The 18,161-nt window shown below is 40.4% G+C and overlaps 1 protein-coding gene across 3 annotated transcripts in view; it reads right to left on the bottom strand.

Annotated features, from left to right (window-relative positions):
* The window catches only part of ASAP1 (ArfGAP with SH3 domain, ankyrin repeat and PH domain 1), a 107,198-nt gene that overhangs the window by 54,935 nt on the left and 34,102 nt on the right, over positions 1–18,161 (bottom strand). For all 3 annotated transcript variants that reach the window (XM_081323303.1, XM_081323302.1, XM_081323301.1), the window contains exons 5-10: positions 13,513–13,587; positions 12,772–12,821; positions 9,478–9,607; positions 8,301–8,386; positions 6,760–6,835; positions 3,815–3,901 (exon numbers count right to left, since the gene is read on the bottom strand). In XM_081323303.1, coding sequence (XP_081179429.1) covers positions 3,815–3,901; positions 6,760–6,835; positions 8,301–8,386; positions 9,478–9,607; positions 12,772–12,821; positions 13,513–13,587 — 504 coding nt within the window. The remainder of the gene's footprint in view (positions 1–3,814; positions 3,902–6,759; positions 6,836–8,300; positions 8,387–9,477; positions 9,608–12,771; positions 12,822–13,512; positions 13,588–18,161) is intronic.

Raw genomic sequence — 18,161 nt, forward strand, 5'->3', positions numbered from 1 at the left:
AGACAAGGGGAGGAGCCACAGTTAGGGGAATGGTTGGATAAGATATGAGGTAGCTTAGCCCACAGAAGGAATGTGGGTGTACAAACAACCCAGAAGGGGCCCTTCCCATTTTCTTTAGGAGGAAAGGTACTTTCAGACTTGCAAGATTCCTGTTTACAATAAACTGGAATTAGTTCATCAGGGCGTGCTTCCTGTCTGGATCACATCACAAGGTATATGTGACCCATACATTAATGGTTCTTTCATAAAGCTATAAAAATATGGTTCTAAAGCAAGATAATCTGCTCCCTGATAGCTTATTCTGATTGCTCGGAATTGTCCTTCTGTAGTGCATGATATGCATTTTTGTCTTTTGCTGTTTCTATTACCTGTTTTCTGATCTAACCATAATATTTATTTAATTTATTTATTTAATTAAATTTTTATACCGCCCTTCTCCCGAAGGACTCAGGGCGGTGTAAGGTGCCTAGAGTTACACCCCTGATGGAGGGAGCTGGCTGGCTGGCTAGCTGATAGGTGAAAGGATAGATCTATAGCAAACAGCTGGATAAGCAAATGATTATCAAACACTCAGAAAGAAATCCACAGAGGGAGGGGGGAGAAGGAGGGGGAGAGAGAGAGAAAGAGAGAAGGAGAGGGAGCTAACTACAGTTGCAAGAAAAAGTATGTGAACCCTTTGGGATTATGTGGTTTTTTGCATGAATTGGCCATAAAATGCGCTCTAAGCGTCATGTAAGTCACAACAATAGAAAAACACAGTCTGCTTAAAATAATACTACACAAACATTAGCTGTTGTCATGTTTTAATTGAAGATAAGATAGAAACATTCACAGTGCAGGGTGGAAAGAGTATGTGAACCTTTGGACTTAATAACTGGTTGACCCTCCTTTGGCAGCAATAACCTCAACCAAACGTTTCCTGTAGTTGCAGATCAGACCTGCACAATGATCTGGAGTAATTTTGGACCACTCCTCTGCACAAAACTGTTTCAGTGTAGCAATATTCTTGGGATGTCTGGTGTGAATCGCTCTCTTAAGGTCATGCCACAGCATTCCAATCGGGTTGAGGTCAGGACTCTGACTGGGCCACTCCAGAAGGCGTATTCTGTTCTGTTGAAGCCATTGTTTTGTTGAATTACTTGTATGCTTTGGGTCATTGTCCTGTTGCATCACCCATCCTCTGCGGAGCTTCAGTTGGCAGACAGATGGTCGTACGTTTTCCTGCAAAATGTCCTGATAAACTCTGGAATTCATTTTCCCATCAATGACAACACTCCATCCAGGCCCTGAGGCAGCAAAGCAGCCCCAAACCATGATGCTCCCTCCGCCATGTTTTACAGTGGGCATGAGGTTTTGATGTTGGTGTGCTGTGCCTTTTTTCTCCACACATAGTGTTGTGTGTTTTTCCCAAACAACTGAATTTTGGTTTCATCTGTCCACAGTATATTTTGCCAGTAGTGCTGTGGAACATCCAGGTGCTCTTTTGCAAACTTCAAACGTGGACAGATGAAACCAAAATTGAGTTGTTTGGGAAAAACACACAACATTATGTGTGGAGAAAAAATGGCACAGCACACCAGCATCAAAACCTCATCCCCACTGTAAAACATGGCGGAGGGAGCATCATGGTTTGGGGCTGCTTTGCTGCCTCAGGGCCTGGACGGAGTGTTGTCATTGATGGGAAAATGAATTCCAGAGTTTATCAGGGCATTTTGCAGGAAAACGTACAACCATCTGTCCGCCAACTGAAGCTCCGCAGAGGATGGGTGATGCAACAGGACAATGACCCAAAGCATACAAGTAATTCAACAAAACAATGGCTTCAACAGAACAGAATACGCCTTCTGGAGTGGCCCAGTCAGAGTCCTGACCTCAACCCAATTGAAATGCTGTGGCATGACCTTAAGAGAGCGATTCACACCAGACATCCCAAGAATATTGCTACACTGAAACAGTTTTGTGCAGAGGAGTGGTCCAAAATTACTCCAGATCATTGTGCAGGTCTGATCTGCAACTACAGGAAACGTTTGGTTGAGGTTATTGCTGCCAAAGGAGGGTCAACCAGTTATTAAGTCCAAAGGTTCACATACTCTTTCCACCCTGCACTGTGAATGTTTCTATCTTATCTTCAATTAAAACATGACAACAGCTAATGTTTGTGTAGTATTATTTTAAGCAGACTGTGTTTTTCTATTGTTGTGACTTACATGACGTTTAGAGCGCATTTTATGGCCAATTCATGCAAAAAACCACATAATCCCAAAGGGTTCACATACTTTTTCTTGCAACTGTACTTCACAAATAGACAAATAATTTGGCAGAATACCTGAGAACCTAATGGGATGGATGGTTTTAAAAGGACACAGGTTGACTTAATATTTTGCCACACAGCATTTTTCATTTATCTGAGCTGATCTATGAATATGCCCAATTTCAACCAAATCTAGTAACATCGCCATAAATGCCAGCATGTAAAAGAAATGGTAGCAATTTAATAATAACAATAATAATGATAATGATGATGATGATGATGATGGAAGGGACCTTTGAGGTCATCTAGTCCAACCCCCTGCTCAGACAGGAAACCCTACACCATTTCAGACAAATAGCTGTCCAACTAAGAAGATGGCACGCCTGACTGAAGTAGAAGACAGAGGATAAAGAAGTCAGCCGAAAAATCCTGAGAAAATTAAGGAATCTCTGCAACTTTCCCAACCATCTTCCAATAATCAAGTCAATGGGGAAAGCCAGATTCACTTACTACGACTCACTTCATAATGGCAGTGACTTGCTTAACAACCACAGCAGAAAGGTCATAAAATGGAGCCCAACTCAGAGATGATCAAGGAACTCACTGCTATGAAAGCTGAATGAGCTGGATATAGATATGCTTAGTCCTAACAGAAGATGATTTGTCCACTTCTGGGACAGAAAGCAAGGTGTTTTCTGTCATGAACTTGGGGGACAGACCGTTCCGTTCTAGGAATGGGTTCAAGAAATGACAAGAGAGTTGAACCAACAACTCTGGTATTTTCCATCACAAGAATTATGCTACAAATGTCTTAGGGAATGGCCTTAAAGGATTACAAGAAAAGACCTCACTGCACTAAAGCAAGGATCAGACAAGTACAGTTTGAGCCTGTTCCAAGAAAGTAATTTGGCAAAATGCCTCAGAAAGGCCCCTCTCCAACTCTCATGAAGAGAAAGGGAGGGAGGAGGGAAGCCCATTCAGACTTGCAAGATTCCATCGCTAGAACTGTTCCAATAAAAGTAGTTCTAGACTTACATGGCATTGGTTTATTTAGTTACTAAATTTATATTCCACCCATCTCATTGCTACAGTGATTCTAGTTTGCAGAATGATACAAAACTTTAAAAGATAATGCAAAAGACTTAACATTGGAAAGATTAAATAGTAGGCTTCTTACTCTGGTTTACCTTATAGGGCTCACATATATACCATAAGCTAGAAGCATGTCTGAGTCACACTTGTGATATCCTTGAAGAATGGCAGATAAGTAACTTGCAATAAATTAGGAGACTTTATAATATTACAAATCTTTCCCAGGATCTGCTTGGGTGTTTTCTTTCTTCATTTTGTTTTCCATACTCTCTGGCCATAAGCTATTAATTACAAGAAATGACATATTCCATACTGTATATCAATAATTAATATAATGCAAATAACCCAATTAGGAATGGTGGGGGGTGGGTGGGTTTGTTAGCGTAATTTTAAATGCAGACTTTATTCAGCGTAAAATGGAGTCAATGGCATCCAACCCTTGCTGATACTAGTTTTGCTTGTGATTCTTACCTCTTTTTGGTCAAGTTGTAATGAGGATTTTATCAAGTCCCTCAATGCAGTGAGCTGCTTCTTTTCCTCATCTTGTGTCTGTTTTATCTAGAGCGAAAAGATCCACAACTTGTTACTCATGTACATTCCTTTATTATTTGGATCAACATCAATCTACTTAAGCGTCTGTCTTCGTGGCTGTGCATAATATTAGATTTTTATCCCGCCTTTATTAGTATATAAGTAACCCAAGGCAGCAAACTGCTAAGCTTGTAAGCCGCCCTGAGTCTTCGGAGAAGGGCGGGATATAAATGGAATTAAAATAAAAATAAAAAAATAAAAAACATACTTTAATACTATTTCCTCCCATTCCCCCCCCCCATAACAACACTTTGAGGAGAATTGGGCTGAGTGTGTGTGACTGGCCCAAGGACACCCAGCTGGCTGGGTGACACCAGAAGACTAGAACTCACAGTCTCCTGCTGAATAACTCAAAGTCGCTTAGAGTTTGTGGTACAATTAGTTCACATGGTGTAATAAGATGGAGGGTTTGTTTTCACTGTGAGTTGGGGGGTGGCAGCACGAAGGGAGGCTCAGCTAATCTCAATGTATACATGGTTGTACTTTGACAATAAAGGTTCATTCATTCATTCATTTATCAAGGGTCCCCAACCCCTGGTCCATGGACTGGTACCGGTCCGCAGGATGTCAGAAACCGGGCCACACAAACAATTGAAGCCCCATCTGAGGATGCAGGCAGCACATGAAAACATACCCCTCTTCATGGAACCGGTCCCTGGTGCCCAAAGGATTGGGGGCCCCCTCTGACCTAGATGTTTTTCCTGCTTAAAGTGGGACTGAAATTTGTAGATTCCTGTTGATTGGCCAGAGGTCACCCAGCTGGCTTTCATGCCTAAGGCAGGACTAAAATTCAAGAGTCTCCTGGTGACTGGCCAGAAGTCACCCAGCTGACTTTCATGACTAAGGCAGAACTGGAACTCATCATCTCCTAGTCCCTAGCCCAATGCCTTATACTTTAATTATCTATATGTATGTCTAGAAGGTCGGCAGTTTGGCGGGTCGAATCCCGAGTGCTGCGTAGCAGAGTGAGCGCCTGTTACTCGTCCCAGCTTCTGCCAACCTAGCAGTTTGAAAGCATGTAAAAAAATGCAAGTAGAAAAATAGGGACCACTACGGTGGGAAGGTAACAGCATTCCGTGCGCCTTTGGCGTCTAGTCATGCCGGCCACATGACCACGGAGACGTCCTCGGACAAGCGCTGGCTCTTCGGCTTTGAAACGGAGATGAGCACCGGACCTTAGAGTTGGAAATGACTAGCACGCAAGTGTGGGGGAACCTTTACCTTTATGTGTAGTGGAGATGAAATATTTGCTTTTTTCCTCTCTTCGTTATTTTTTTATTATCTGAAAACTATAATCTGCTCACTCCAGAAAGGAAGTATTGAGAATGCAGATTTTCTTTATTCTTTTTTTTACCAATATGTATATATTCAAAACAAGCTAAATAGAGGAAGTACATTCAGTCTCTTGTACAACAACCACAGTCACTTTCAAGAAATTACTGATCCCATGGTTTGACCACAAAGTCAGGCATTCCTCACGCTACAAAACACCATTTTACCACACAAATCCTTTTTACACTAACTGCCAGCACAGGAGACTCTCGGAACAGTGGGGCTGGTTGAGTATTAACCTAGGTACATAAGAGGTACGTTATAGAAATATAGTTGAATTTAAAAAAGAAAATTGCTGGAACAAATTCCCACATAATGTTGAAGTCGTTGTGATATCCACATGGGTGCAGGGCAATGGGTTTCAAAAAAGGTATAGGTTAGAGCAGTGTTTCTCGACCTTGGCAACTAAATGGCATGGGTCCAGATTATTTACGGGAGTACCTTTTGCCAGCGTTAACTTCCCATCGTCCTGTGTGCTCCCACAGAGAGGGCCTCCTCAGGGTGCCGTCGGTCAGGGAATATCGACTGGCAGCCCCCAGGGGGAGAGCATTCTCTGTGGGCGCGCCTGCCCTCTGGAATCAGCTCCCTGTTGAGCTCCGGATGGCTCCTGACCTTCGCTCTTTCCGCCGCGAAGACCTGGCTATTCGAACTTGCCGGCCTGGACTGAGGGACTGGGATTTTTAGATTTAAAATTTTAAATTTTACATTTTAGAATGTGTTTTATTGTTTAGGGCTACTTGGTTTAATTTATTTTAATTTTTGTATATTATGTGTTGTATATAGTGTTTTAATTGCCCTGTACACCGCCCCGAGTCCTTCGGGAGAGGGGCGGTATATAAATCCAAATAATAAATAAATAAATAATAAGATGTGTGGACTTCAACTCCCAGAATTCCCCAGCCAGCATTAGCTGGCTAGGGAATTCTGGGAGTTGAAGTCCACATATCTTAAAGTTGCCAAGGTTAAGAAAGATTGGCTTAAATAGCTCCTCAAAAGTTCCTAAAATTATAATAAGGTTATTTATTTCTATAATGTACCATGACAGAGCCAATCTACCAGAGGGCTATTCAAATGTGTAGCCAGCCAAATACTTTTATTTTATTTCTCTGAGTCTTCTTTTGGTCATTCCAAAAGAATGCAAATGACCAGCTGTCTGCAAGGAATATAAATCCTTCCATTCTGCACCATCCAGTCAGAGCTGAAGAAGCTTCTGGGATGAGAAGCAAAACATTTTCAAAGAAAAACAAGAAAGTCCAGTTGCCTCCTGAAAAAGCACCTTTGGGACAACCATGACCTGGATGACTGAGAATCTCCATAGACGTTTCATTCTCAGCAATCTAAGCAAACTAGTCCAGTTAGTTTAAGAAGTCTGAAAGTTGGCAAGGCCAGCTAGTCCTTTCGTGAAAGTGAATCTCACCTCACTTTTTATTCTTGGATATGTGTACCCCGCCGTAGGTAATTATCAAAAAGGCCCTATCTTGTGAATGACTTACGTTATATAAATCAGCAGCTAGCTTTTCAATATACTGTTTGAGTTTATCAGCTGTCTTCAAGCCGTCTTGAAAGAAACTATAATGAAAATAAAATGTTATTTATCAGCAATATTGGAATTGGGTTTTAAATTTCACAGGTTCCCCTCCCCCAATATTTAGGTTTGCCCCATTCCTCACATCCCCATGTCAACAGGGGAACCAGAGATATGTACCAGTGGAACAGCTTACCCCCAGAAATCCTGGGTGCTCCATCACTGGAAATTTTTAAGAAGAGACTATCACCTGTCTGAGATGGTATAGGTTCTTTTGCTTGAGCAGGGCGCTGGACTAGAAGACCTCCATGGTCCCTTCCAGCTCTATTCTATTCTATTCTATTCTATTCTATTCTATTCTATTCTATTCTATTCTATTCTATTCTATTCTATTCTATTCTATTCTATTCTATTCCATTCTTATTCTGTAATTCTATTCTATTCTATTCTATTCTATTCTATTCTATTCTATTCTATTCTATTCTATTCCATTCTTATTCTGTAATTCTATTCAATTCTATTCCATTCTTATTCTGTAATTCTATTCTATTCTATTCTATTCCATTCTTATTCTGTAATTCTATTCTATTCTATTCTATTCTATTCTATTCTATTCTATTCTATTCTATTCTATTCTATTCTATTCTATTCTATTCTATTCTATTCTATTCCATTCCATTCCATTCCATTCCATTCCATTCCATTCCATTTCATTTCTGAGATGAATATACTCATTCTCTCTCTGGGGTTTCTAGATTCTTACAAAATTTCATTTTTAATATCGATTTTATTTTTTTTATGATTATGTGTGTGTTGGTTTTTTTATTCTGACTGTTATAAACTGCCCAGAGTCATTTTATATGAGATGGGTCCCCATATAAATTTGATTAAGGTAATCCTCGACTTATAACCATTCCTTTAGTGACGGTTCAAAGTTACAACGGCACTGGGAAAAGTGACTTATGACCCATTTTCCCACTTACGATGATTGCAGTATCCCCATGGTCACGTGATCAAAAATTAGGCACTTGGCAACTGGCATGTATTTATGACGGTTGCACTTGTCCCGAGCTCATGTGATCACCTTTGGTGACCTTCTGACAAGCAAAGTCAATGGGGAAGCCAGATTCACTTAATGACTGCATGATTCACTTAACAAGCACAGGCCAAGCAATAGTAAATTTCCTTCAATGTGAATTATATCTTACATTCAAAGCAGCTTTTTTCTTCTCTTTCCAGATTATAGCAAGTCACCTCCTGATTCGTTTTTCAAACCAGTTTGTGCGACAGTGAAAGGATAATCAAACCAAACATTCTATGCCGAAAACAATAGGAATGAAATATCTGTGACTTCATCTGAGGTTTTGAACAAAGGCCATTCAAATTTTGTTTTTCTTGAAATGGAGAAATTTCAATAAAAGCAGGTGATGTCATCCCCGGGGAGAAAAAAAAAACCTTCTAAATTTTAAATAACCCATTGCAGATGAATATCTGAAAAAGTATACTCACTTGCATTGTGCATGATAATACTTAATAAGATTCTGCAAAAGATCTACGCCCTTTTTTGTCTTGATTTCATTAACCTTAATGAGATACTGTGGAGAGAAAAAAATAAATAAAAGCTCAGTAGATAATTATACATTTGGGCTTAGCTGCATTGAAATGCAGGTTCTATTTGAAATCTATTTTAACAAATTTAGCAATTATCTCACAAGTTGTTTACAGCTAGCATCTAAAGGCACGCTGCTAACGTGTGATTAAAATTGTGTTCTATGTAGAAGAGCAAAACATAGCAAGGATATTTTATATTAAACCAATACTGTGATGTACAGTGCTTTCTAAGTTGTCTAATGCTATTGTTATGTCTTCTTTCCTAATACAATTAGCATCCTTTTTAAACATCATTTAGCTTGGTCTAAATTTGCATTAAGTGCAAATTAAGTAAGCCTGTTCTACAGTACGCCACTGCACTAAATACATTTAGATGCATGAAAAGCTGCAAACCTCAGGTTTGTACGTTCCTCAATATGCTACAACTCCATACGCAAAGTCCAAGTTCATCATAAATGCTGCTTACGAATTATGCTAGCATCACATTCATTTTTAACGTTTTGATTATCTGTAAACCACCTAGAATCGCTTTGGATTGTGGCAGAGATAACTGACACAAATAACCATGGAGCCTTGGTGGCACAGTGGTTAAAAAGCAGTATTGCAGGCTAACTCTGCCTATAGACAGGAGTTTGATCCTGACTAGCTCAAGGTTGACTCAGCCTTCCGTCTTTCTGAAGTCAGTAAAATATGGATCCAGACTGTTGGGGGAAATATGCTGACTCTGTAAACCGCTTAGAGATGTCTGTATGAAATGTCTGTAGGCAATCAACCAAGTTTATACAGCACCAAGAACACAGGTTTCAAGTTGTGTTATACATTGTGGCCAGGATAAATAGGTTTATAGAATGTTTAATCATGAGGTGTCCTTGGCGCCCTCTGAGCTTGCTTGTTTTCTTGCAGACGTTTCATTACCCAATGCTAGCACTGATCATATTACCTAGTTTGGGTAATGAAACGTCTGCAAGAAAACAAGCAAGCTCAGAGGGCACCAAGGACCCCTCATGTCAACTCTGACCTACAAATGTTCTCCTTTATTAATGTTTAATCATTTAAATTTTAAAACGTGACCTACTTCACACATCTGGAGTTGAAACAGCCTTCTCTCTTTCTCCATTTCTTCTGCTATCTCAGCTCCAGTAATCTCTGTTCGTATCATCCCATGTTGTTTGGCGTGTTCCCTTTTTTCCTTTTCAATTTTCGTGCTGTCAAATTGTAAAACAGACCCACCAAAAAGCATTTAGGAAACCTGTCAAATGTTGTCAATCCCAAGAAACCACCCACTGAGTATCTAGGATATAGAAACAACGACATTTCTCATGTTTTCCATTTTATCAGACTTTGTCAAACAATAAATCCAAAACTAAAATAGCTCTCCACCTTAAAAGCTATCTGTTAAGTGCTAAAAACCAAGAGGAGGACTCTATTTTAGAAATCCAACATGAGCATGTCAAGAACGATTCGAGTTATATACCACCTTGGCATTGGAGGTTTTTCCAACTTACGCTTCATTTTAAGGAAATTAACTTTGGAAGCAATCCTGTTCCAAAAAAGAACTGCAATATGTTTTGAATCCTTATTTACTTATTACTTTTAAAAACTGCAACGTGATTCAGGTCTGGGGTTCCCCCAGCCGTGGGCAACAAACAGTAGGATGCACTGCTACAAATTCCTAAGTGGGGCTGAGTTATACATTTATTTTTGACACGATGAACCATGAAGTGATAGACATGTGAAATGAGTTCAAGTACAGGTAGTCCTCAACTTACAACCGTTTATTTAGCGACCGTTGAAAATTACGACATCCCTGGAAAAAGTGACTCGTGACCATTTTTCACACTGACGACCGCGGCAGCTTCCCCAGGGTCATGTGATCAAAATTCAGATGCTTGGCAACTGACCCCTATTTATGATGGTTGCAATGTCCCGGGATCATGTGATCCGCTTTCTGAGAAGCAAAGTCAATGGGTAAACCAGATTCATTAACAACTGTGTTACTAACTTAACAATTGAAATCCTTTACTCAAGCGTTGCTTCAGCAGGGTCCGCAAGATTGTCTGGGACACTATGCATCCTCTTCACGACCTGTTTTCCCTGTTACCTTCTAGGAGGAGGGGGCTCTGTTTTATTTTATTTTATTTTATTTTATTATTTTATTTTATTTTATTATTTTATTTTATTTTATTTTATTTATTTTATTTTATTTTATTTTATTTTATTTTATTTTATTTATTTTATTATTTTATTTTATATATTCAATTTTATTTTCCCATTTCTTCCACAAACGTCAACAAATATATCGCCATACATAAATACACATAGGTTTGGGTGCTGCTCGTCCATTTCCCGTTTCACTGTATCCACCCTCCTTCTCTCTCTTCCTTCTTCTCTACTTTCTTTCTCCCTTTCTCCTTTTTTTCCTACTTCCCTCTTCTTCCTCTCCTCTCCTCTTTCCCTCACCACTCCCCTCCCGTTTCTCCCCACTTCTCCTCCTCTTTCCCTCCAACCTTCCTACTTCCTCCTACAGGAGGGGGGCTCTGTGGTATCCGAAGCAGAGCATCCAGATTCAGTCACAGTATTGTTCCATATTGTATTAACCTTGTGAACTCTCAAGCTTCCTCCTTCTATTATGTATTCAAAATGGAGTGTGTGTATATATGTATATGTGGGTGTATGTATAGGTGGAGATATAGATATAAGGGATGCGGTGGCTCAGTGGGTTAGGACGCTGAGCTTGTCGATCAGAAGGTTGGCAGTTTGGCGGGTTGAATCCCGAGTGCCGCGTAACAGAGTGAGCGCCTGTTACTCGTCCCAGCTTCTGCCAACCTAGCAGTTCGAAAGCACGTAAAAAATGCAAGTAGAAAAATAGGGACCACTACGGTGGGAAGGTAACAGCGTTCCGTGCACCTTCGGCGTCTAGTCATGCCGGCCACATGAACACGGAGACGTCCTCGGACAAGCGCTGGCTCTTCGGCTTTGAAACGGAGATGAGCACTGGCCCCTAGAGTTGGAAACGACTAGCACGCATGTGCGGGGGAACCTTTACCTTTATATAAATATAAATATAAATATAAATATAAATATAAATATATATATATATATATAGAGAGAGAGAGAGCGGATAGCTAGAGTGAAATAGATGGTAGCTAGAGATAAATAGATAGATAGATAGATGATAGCTATGAGATAAATAGATAGCTAGAGATGATAGATAGATAGATAGATAGATAGATAGATAGATAATGATAGATAGATAATGATGTAGATAGATAGATAGATAGATAGATAGATAGATAGATAGATAGATAGATATAGATAGATAGACAGACAGACAGACAGAAAAACAGACAGACAGATATGTATATACAGTGGTGGCCAAATTTGTGGAAACCTTTTGGGAAAAGTGTATTTTTGAGGTTTGAAGGCTAATAACATCACTTTTTTGGCGTAGTACCATAAAATTATATATCAATGGAAAGATCATTTAATCAGGAATGTAATGCAACAACACTTGTTCAATTATCTGCACTGTATTCTCTGAAAAGGTATAGCCAAATACTCAGAAAAAGAAAGCACAACTTGCTTCGGTTGATATCAGGTAGCTTTCCTTCATCTGATTGTAGCCAATGTGCATGAGTGTTTAGAGAGCCAATCAGGTGTCATCTTGTTTTGGCAATGAGCCAATCAGAGCACAGTAGGGTTCAGGTATTGATGTCGTGTATTGAAGCTGAGAGGAGGACATTTGTCAGTGTGTTGTGTGATCGCTATCAAGTGGGTTGGTTTTTTTTGTGTGTGTGTTCTTTCATTTAGTGAGCTTGTAAAACGTAATAAAATTAAAGTAATGGTGCAAAGAGTTGACTGGTTGCCCAGAAAGCGATGTAAATTAGTATTATTAAGTGAACAAGGCTACAGTTATAAAGAAATTAGAAGAAAAAATTGTGGAAACTTAACCAAAGCTGGCATTTCTACTGTACACTTTTCCCAAAAGGTTTCCAAATTTTGGGCCACTACTGTAGCATATGTATATGTGTGTTATGTATGTGTATGGGTAGATATATGCTTTCTTTTGAGAATAGGCAACAGATTTCATTTTTAATGTGTTCAATGTAAAAAAAAATAACAATAAAGGTTATCTTATCTTAACAACTGTGGCAAAACTCATTAAATGTCTCACTTAGCAACATAAATTTCGGGCTCAATTGTGGTTGTAAGTTGAGGACTACCTGTATAGAAAGACAGGAGGTTATTTTATTTTATTTTTCACATTTCCGTCCTGCCCATCCCGCTCAAAGAGGGACTCTGGGCCGTGTACAATAAACGTCTTGACTTTAAGCACAACTGGTTGTTCAGCAAAGTTAACCATACTTACAATTTGGTCTCATAATCCTTCCAGGCTTTATCAAAAGGTTTTTTGAGATCCTTAGGGAAGAGAAAAGTAACTTGAAATAAGTTTATGGCAGTGCTATCTTTATATGTGTACACTTAAGGTATCGTTCCACGCTTATACAATGACTTAAAAGCTTTAAGTATTTCCCCCCCACCCCGAATCTTAACAGCTCGTATATCTCAAGTTTATTTTTTTTTTAAAAAAGGATTGATGGGAAAGATAAGTATGCAGTTGTAAGCAGAGGTTGTCAGTTGTTCATGCAAACGTGATACTATCCCCACTACATTGATAGGTAAAGGTAAAGGTTCCCCTGCACATGCGTGCTAGTCGTTTCCGACTCTAGGGGCTGGTGCTCATCTCCGTTTCAAAGTCGAAGAGCCAGCGTTTGTCCGAGGACGTCTCCGTGGTCATGTGGCCGGCATGACTAGATGCCAAAGGCTCACGGAACGCTGTTACCTTCCCACAGTAGTGGTCCCTATTTTTCTACTTGCATTTTTACGTGCTTTCGAACTGCTAGGTTGGCAGAAGCTGGGACGAGTAACAGGCGCTCACTCTGCTACAAGGCACTCAGGATTCGACCTACCAAACTGCCGACCTTCTGATCGACAAGCTCAGCGTCCTAACCCACTGAGCCACCGCGTCCCTGTTACATTGATAGGTAACAGCAAAACCAGAGAAGCCACCACCCTATTATTAAAGCCCATATTAAATGTCAAGGCTTACCCCTTTAATTCCTTTCAAATCTCCTTTCAACAGGGAATCCAAGGTGAAGATAACATTATGGCTCAACCCTTGCAGCTAGGAAGAAAAAGCAATATTATTCAGTATTTTAAAAACAGTGAATTTAAAATGGACTACTAGTGGCCCTCAACTCACAACCATTCATTTAGTGACTGTTCAAAGTCAAAACAGCACTGAAAAAAATTGACTAGTGACCATTTTTCAGACTTACGACTCTTGCAGCATCCCCATGGTCACGTGATCAAAATTCAGACACTTGGCAACCGACTCTTATTTATGACGGTTGCAGTGTCCTGAGTGATCCCCTTTTGTGACATTCTGACAATCAAAGTCGATGGGGAGGCTAGATTTACTTAACAACCTTGTTACTAACGTTAACAACTGCAGCGATTCATTTAACCACAAGAAAGGTCGTTAAATAGGCCAAAACCTACCGAACAACTGTCTTCCTTAGCACCAGAAATTTTGAGCTCAATTACGGTCGTCAGTACCGAGTACCGAATCAACCTCATTTTTTTGTCTCGTTTCTAGGAGGCATTTGCACTCCAGAGCCGAAATTTAACTTATTCGTGCATATTGGCAGTAGACCAAACTTTGCACAGCACAGGTTTTATCCTAGTTAACAAAGCTAACACCAAGAAAAAAAGGATTTCAAGGAGGTGTTTTTAGATAAAAGAGTAAACCGTTTCAAGCACTGCGGAACAATATTCAGCCAACACAGTTTAACCACCGCTGAAGATCATCCATGGGCTTTCCAAAGATTTTACTTCTTTAAAGCAGCTGGGAGCCTTTTGAACTTCACAGCTTTTTTTTTTTTTGGAAGGGGGAAGAAGTTCTCCGTTTCGTTTTTCATTTAGTTTTCAAAACTAAAACAGAACTGGGGAGGCTACCTTGAAGAACAGGCAAACTGTTCTTCTGTTGAGAAACTTATTTATTTATTTAAGAGGGTTTATACGGCCGCCCACTCACTCTCCGTGACTCTGGGGGCTTGCAAAAATAAAAACCCAATAGGCAAACAGTAAGAACAATAATCCCCACCCCTGGCAACAACCATCAATCAGATAAGCCATTTGATGAGGCTTCGTCGAGTGGGCTCCTGAGGCTTTTTTTTACTTTTATAAAGAAAGGAAAAAAGTAAAGTAATTTGAATGTTAAGATTTGAGTCAAATTGTGAAGCCTTTTCAAGGCGCTAGGGCAAGCCAATGCATTTGGAGATACAAGGGGAAAAAACCAGGACCAGTAGGGTCCCATAAAAAAGGAAAGAAAAACTTGTAGGATTTACGAATGAAGGCAAAGTCAGTGGGCAAGCTTGTAGGATTTAGTTCAGCGTTTTTTCCACTTGGGTAACTTGGAGATGTGTGAACTTCAACTCCCAGAATTCCCCAGCCAGCATGCTGAGAGTTGAGGTCTGTAAATCTTCAAGTTTCCCAGGGCCGGAAAAACACTGGGGTAAGAAGTTTACATGTATGAAATCTGATCCCTGAAAATCAGCTTCAAATGTTTCTGCACCTCTCAACCATGTGCAGATTTGTCGTTCGTTTTATTAAAAACTATTAATCCAAAAGATCACAAGATGTTGAAGCCAATGCATGATGAGCAAAACCAAAAAGCTCATACAATCCTTGGTTGTATAAACCGAGGCATGGAATCAAAATCGTGTGAAGTACGGTATTAGAGCTGCTTTATAAAACCTTACTAACCCCACACCGGAATACTACAATCCAGTTTTGGTTACCACATTAGAAAAAATAAGTTGAGGCTTTGGAAAAAGTACAAAGAAGAGCAACTAAGATGATTAAAGGCCTGGAGACTAAAACATAGGAAGAACGGTTGCAGGATTTGGGTATGGCTATGTTGTGTAGTGAGTTCTTTACTGGCAATAAGCGAGACGAGAGGTTGCAAACAGGAACATTGCTTTATTGAGGCAAACAGGAACAGAACTGAAACAGAGGCTTCTGCGCAGCTACTTATATGGTTGGCCACTAGGCGGCGGCCAATAGGTTTAAAGGAACCCATTCCCACCCCAAATCATCCAATGATCTTCTTGGAGACAACAAGTCTGGCTTAGTCAGTAACCGTAACACAGACATACCAATTGAGCAACCTTAAGCAGCATTCAAACAGACACGTGAAATAGTTCAAGTAAAATCCCAATACATTACAGGCTAGTCTAGAGAAAAGAAGGACTAGGGGTGACATGGTAGCAATATCCCAGGATTTGAGGGGCTTCCACAAAGAAGGGAGTCAACTTATTTTCCAAAGCACCAGAAGGCAAGATAAGAAACAGTGGATGAAAAGTAATCAAGGAGAGAAGCATCCTAGAACAGGGGTGTCAAACTGCTGGCCCGCGGGCCGGAGCGTCACGGAGAAACCGCGCCCATCCCATTTTCGGCAATGGGAAAAAGTTCCGATACGTTGCGTGACGTCATGAGTTTGACATGCCTGTCCTAGAATTAAGGAGAAACTTCCTAACAGTGAGAACAATTAACCAGGGGACTGGCTCGCCTTCAGAGGTTGTGGGTGCTTCATCATTGGAGGTTTTTAAGAAGAGACTGGACAGCCACTTGTCTGGAATGTATAGAGTATCCTGCTTGTGAAGGGGGTTGGACTAGAAGACCTCCAAGGTCCCTTCCAGCTCTATTTGGAATCAAACCATAACTTTGTTTGTCAGAAGCTGACTGTGAAAGTCGCAAAGGGCAATCACAGGACCCCAGGACACTGTAACTCTTGTAAACACCTACCAGTTGCCAAGCGCCCAAATTTTGATCACATGACCCTGAGGATGCTGTGACGGTCACTGGCAACTTACTTTTTTCTGCGCATTTGTACCTTTGAACATTCACTAAACAAATAGTTGAGGACTACCTGTATTGCTCTGGAGTACCAGAGAGGAACCAATGGAAGAGCAGAAACGTTGATACTAAATATGGCCGCTCAAGATTTATACATTCATATTACATGAACTCAAAGCTGCTATGTACTGACTAGCAAAGGTTCATGCAAGATGCTGTCATTTTGACGTGAAGAGCCCTGAGGAAGTATTCTTTATCTGATAGCCATGGATGTCCCAGGCTCCTGCTGCTTTCTTCAAAACAGCAAAAGCCTACCTCTTCTGGATGTATGTGCAACATCAAAACACTCATAAAAAATGGGTGTCACCCCTCCCAGGTAAACCAGACAGGAAACACAACTAAATGAAATTAATTCTACTTTACCGTAAGGCTACGTTAAAAGAATCTTGCAAGTCTGAAAGGTACAAGCTTCCTGCTGCCGTCTTTAATTGCATGACACATTAGGAAAGGACTTTCCTTGATTTCAAACTCTGAGTGTTAAGCTACTCTGGGCTCCTGCCTGCCTTATCTGATTGTTTCCTAGGCAATATCTCTTCCCCTTGTCATCCAGATATTCCATTAGGAATGAGTGGCGCTTGCGTTACAGGGTGCAATGCTGCTTTTGCCAGATTGACCCTCTTTGGAAGTTGTTGCTGATGGATTTGACAGAATAACTGAGGTTATTTTCCAAAAACAACTTTGGAGAGACTCAACAATAGCTTCAACTAGGAAGCTGTGACATCCTAGACCAGGGGTAGGCAACCTTGGCTCTTTTATGACTTGTGGACTTCAACTCCCAGAATTCCTGAGCCAGCATGGCTCAGCTTGGAAACCTCTCCTTTTCCCCTCAGCATGGCTGGCTCAGGAATTCTGGGAGTTGAAGTCCATGAGTCATAAAAGAGCCAACATTCCCTACCCCTGTCTTAGACTAAGCCAAATTCAAAACTGCTAGAGCCTTCCTGGAAGCTTTTCATTCAGAAAAAACAGCAATCTACAGACCCATAGAGATAAACTACATTTACCCAGCATTTGAAAGAGGCAATAAGAAAGCTGAAGAAAGAACTAAAAAGATCAGAACACATCTTTTTCTGTAACCAATACCTAGATATGCAGGGATTAACATCAGACAACCAGTCAAGGAGAAAACAACCCTAATCAAGCAACTAACAAAAAAAAGGCATACCCCCCACCAACATTTGTAGACCAAGCTACTGTATATTAACAGGTAGCAAACCCCACACTCAATAGCACTGATGATGTTACCCTGGTGAGTAATGAAGTATCTGCAAGGTCAGAGAGCACCAAGGACCCCACAGAAGCAACTGCTTAGAATTTCCCTTGCATCAGGCTCTCCAAACTTGGCCCACTTTCAGATTTGTGGACTTCAACTCCCAGAATTCTTCATGCTGGCTGGGGAATTCTGGGAGCTGAAGTCCACAAGTCTTAAAGCTGCCATGTTTGGTGACCCCCACTTTATACCAATGGAACAAATGCAAATGTAGCATTTAGAATATAACAAATACTACATATTTGCTTCACATGGTATTAGAGAAGGAAGGAGAGCCAGTTTGGTGTAGTGGTTACAGAAATTAGGCTATAAGTACCAGTCCCACCTGAAACACAAAGTCAACTGGGTGAATTTGGGCCACTTATTCTTTCTAAGCCCTAGGAAGAAAGGGGGACACCACTTCCTAAAAATATTGGTATGAAAACTGCAATAAACTTGTCCAGGAAATCTCCAATGTCTACTTTGACCTGAAGGAACACCCAAAATTAAATACAATTCATTTACAGGAACAG

The sequence above is a fragment of the Vipera berus genome, assembly GCF_964194415.1.
Source record: "Vipera berus genome assembly, chromosome: 3".
NCBI lineage: Eukaryota > Metazoa > Chordata > Lepidosauria > Squamata > Viperidae > Vipera > Vipera berus.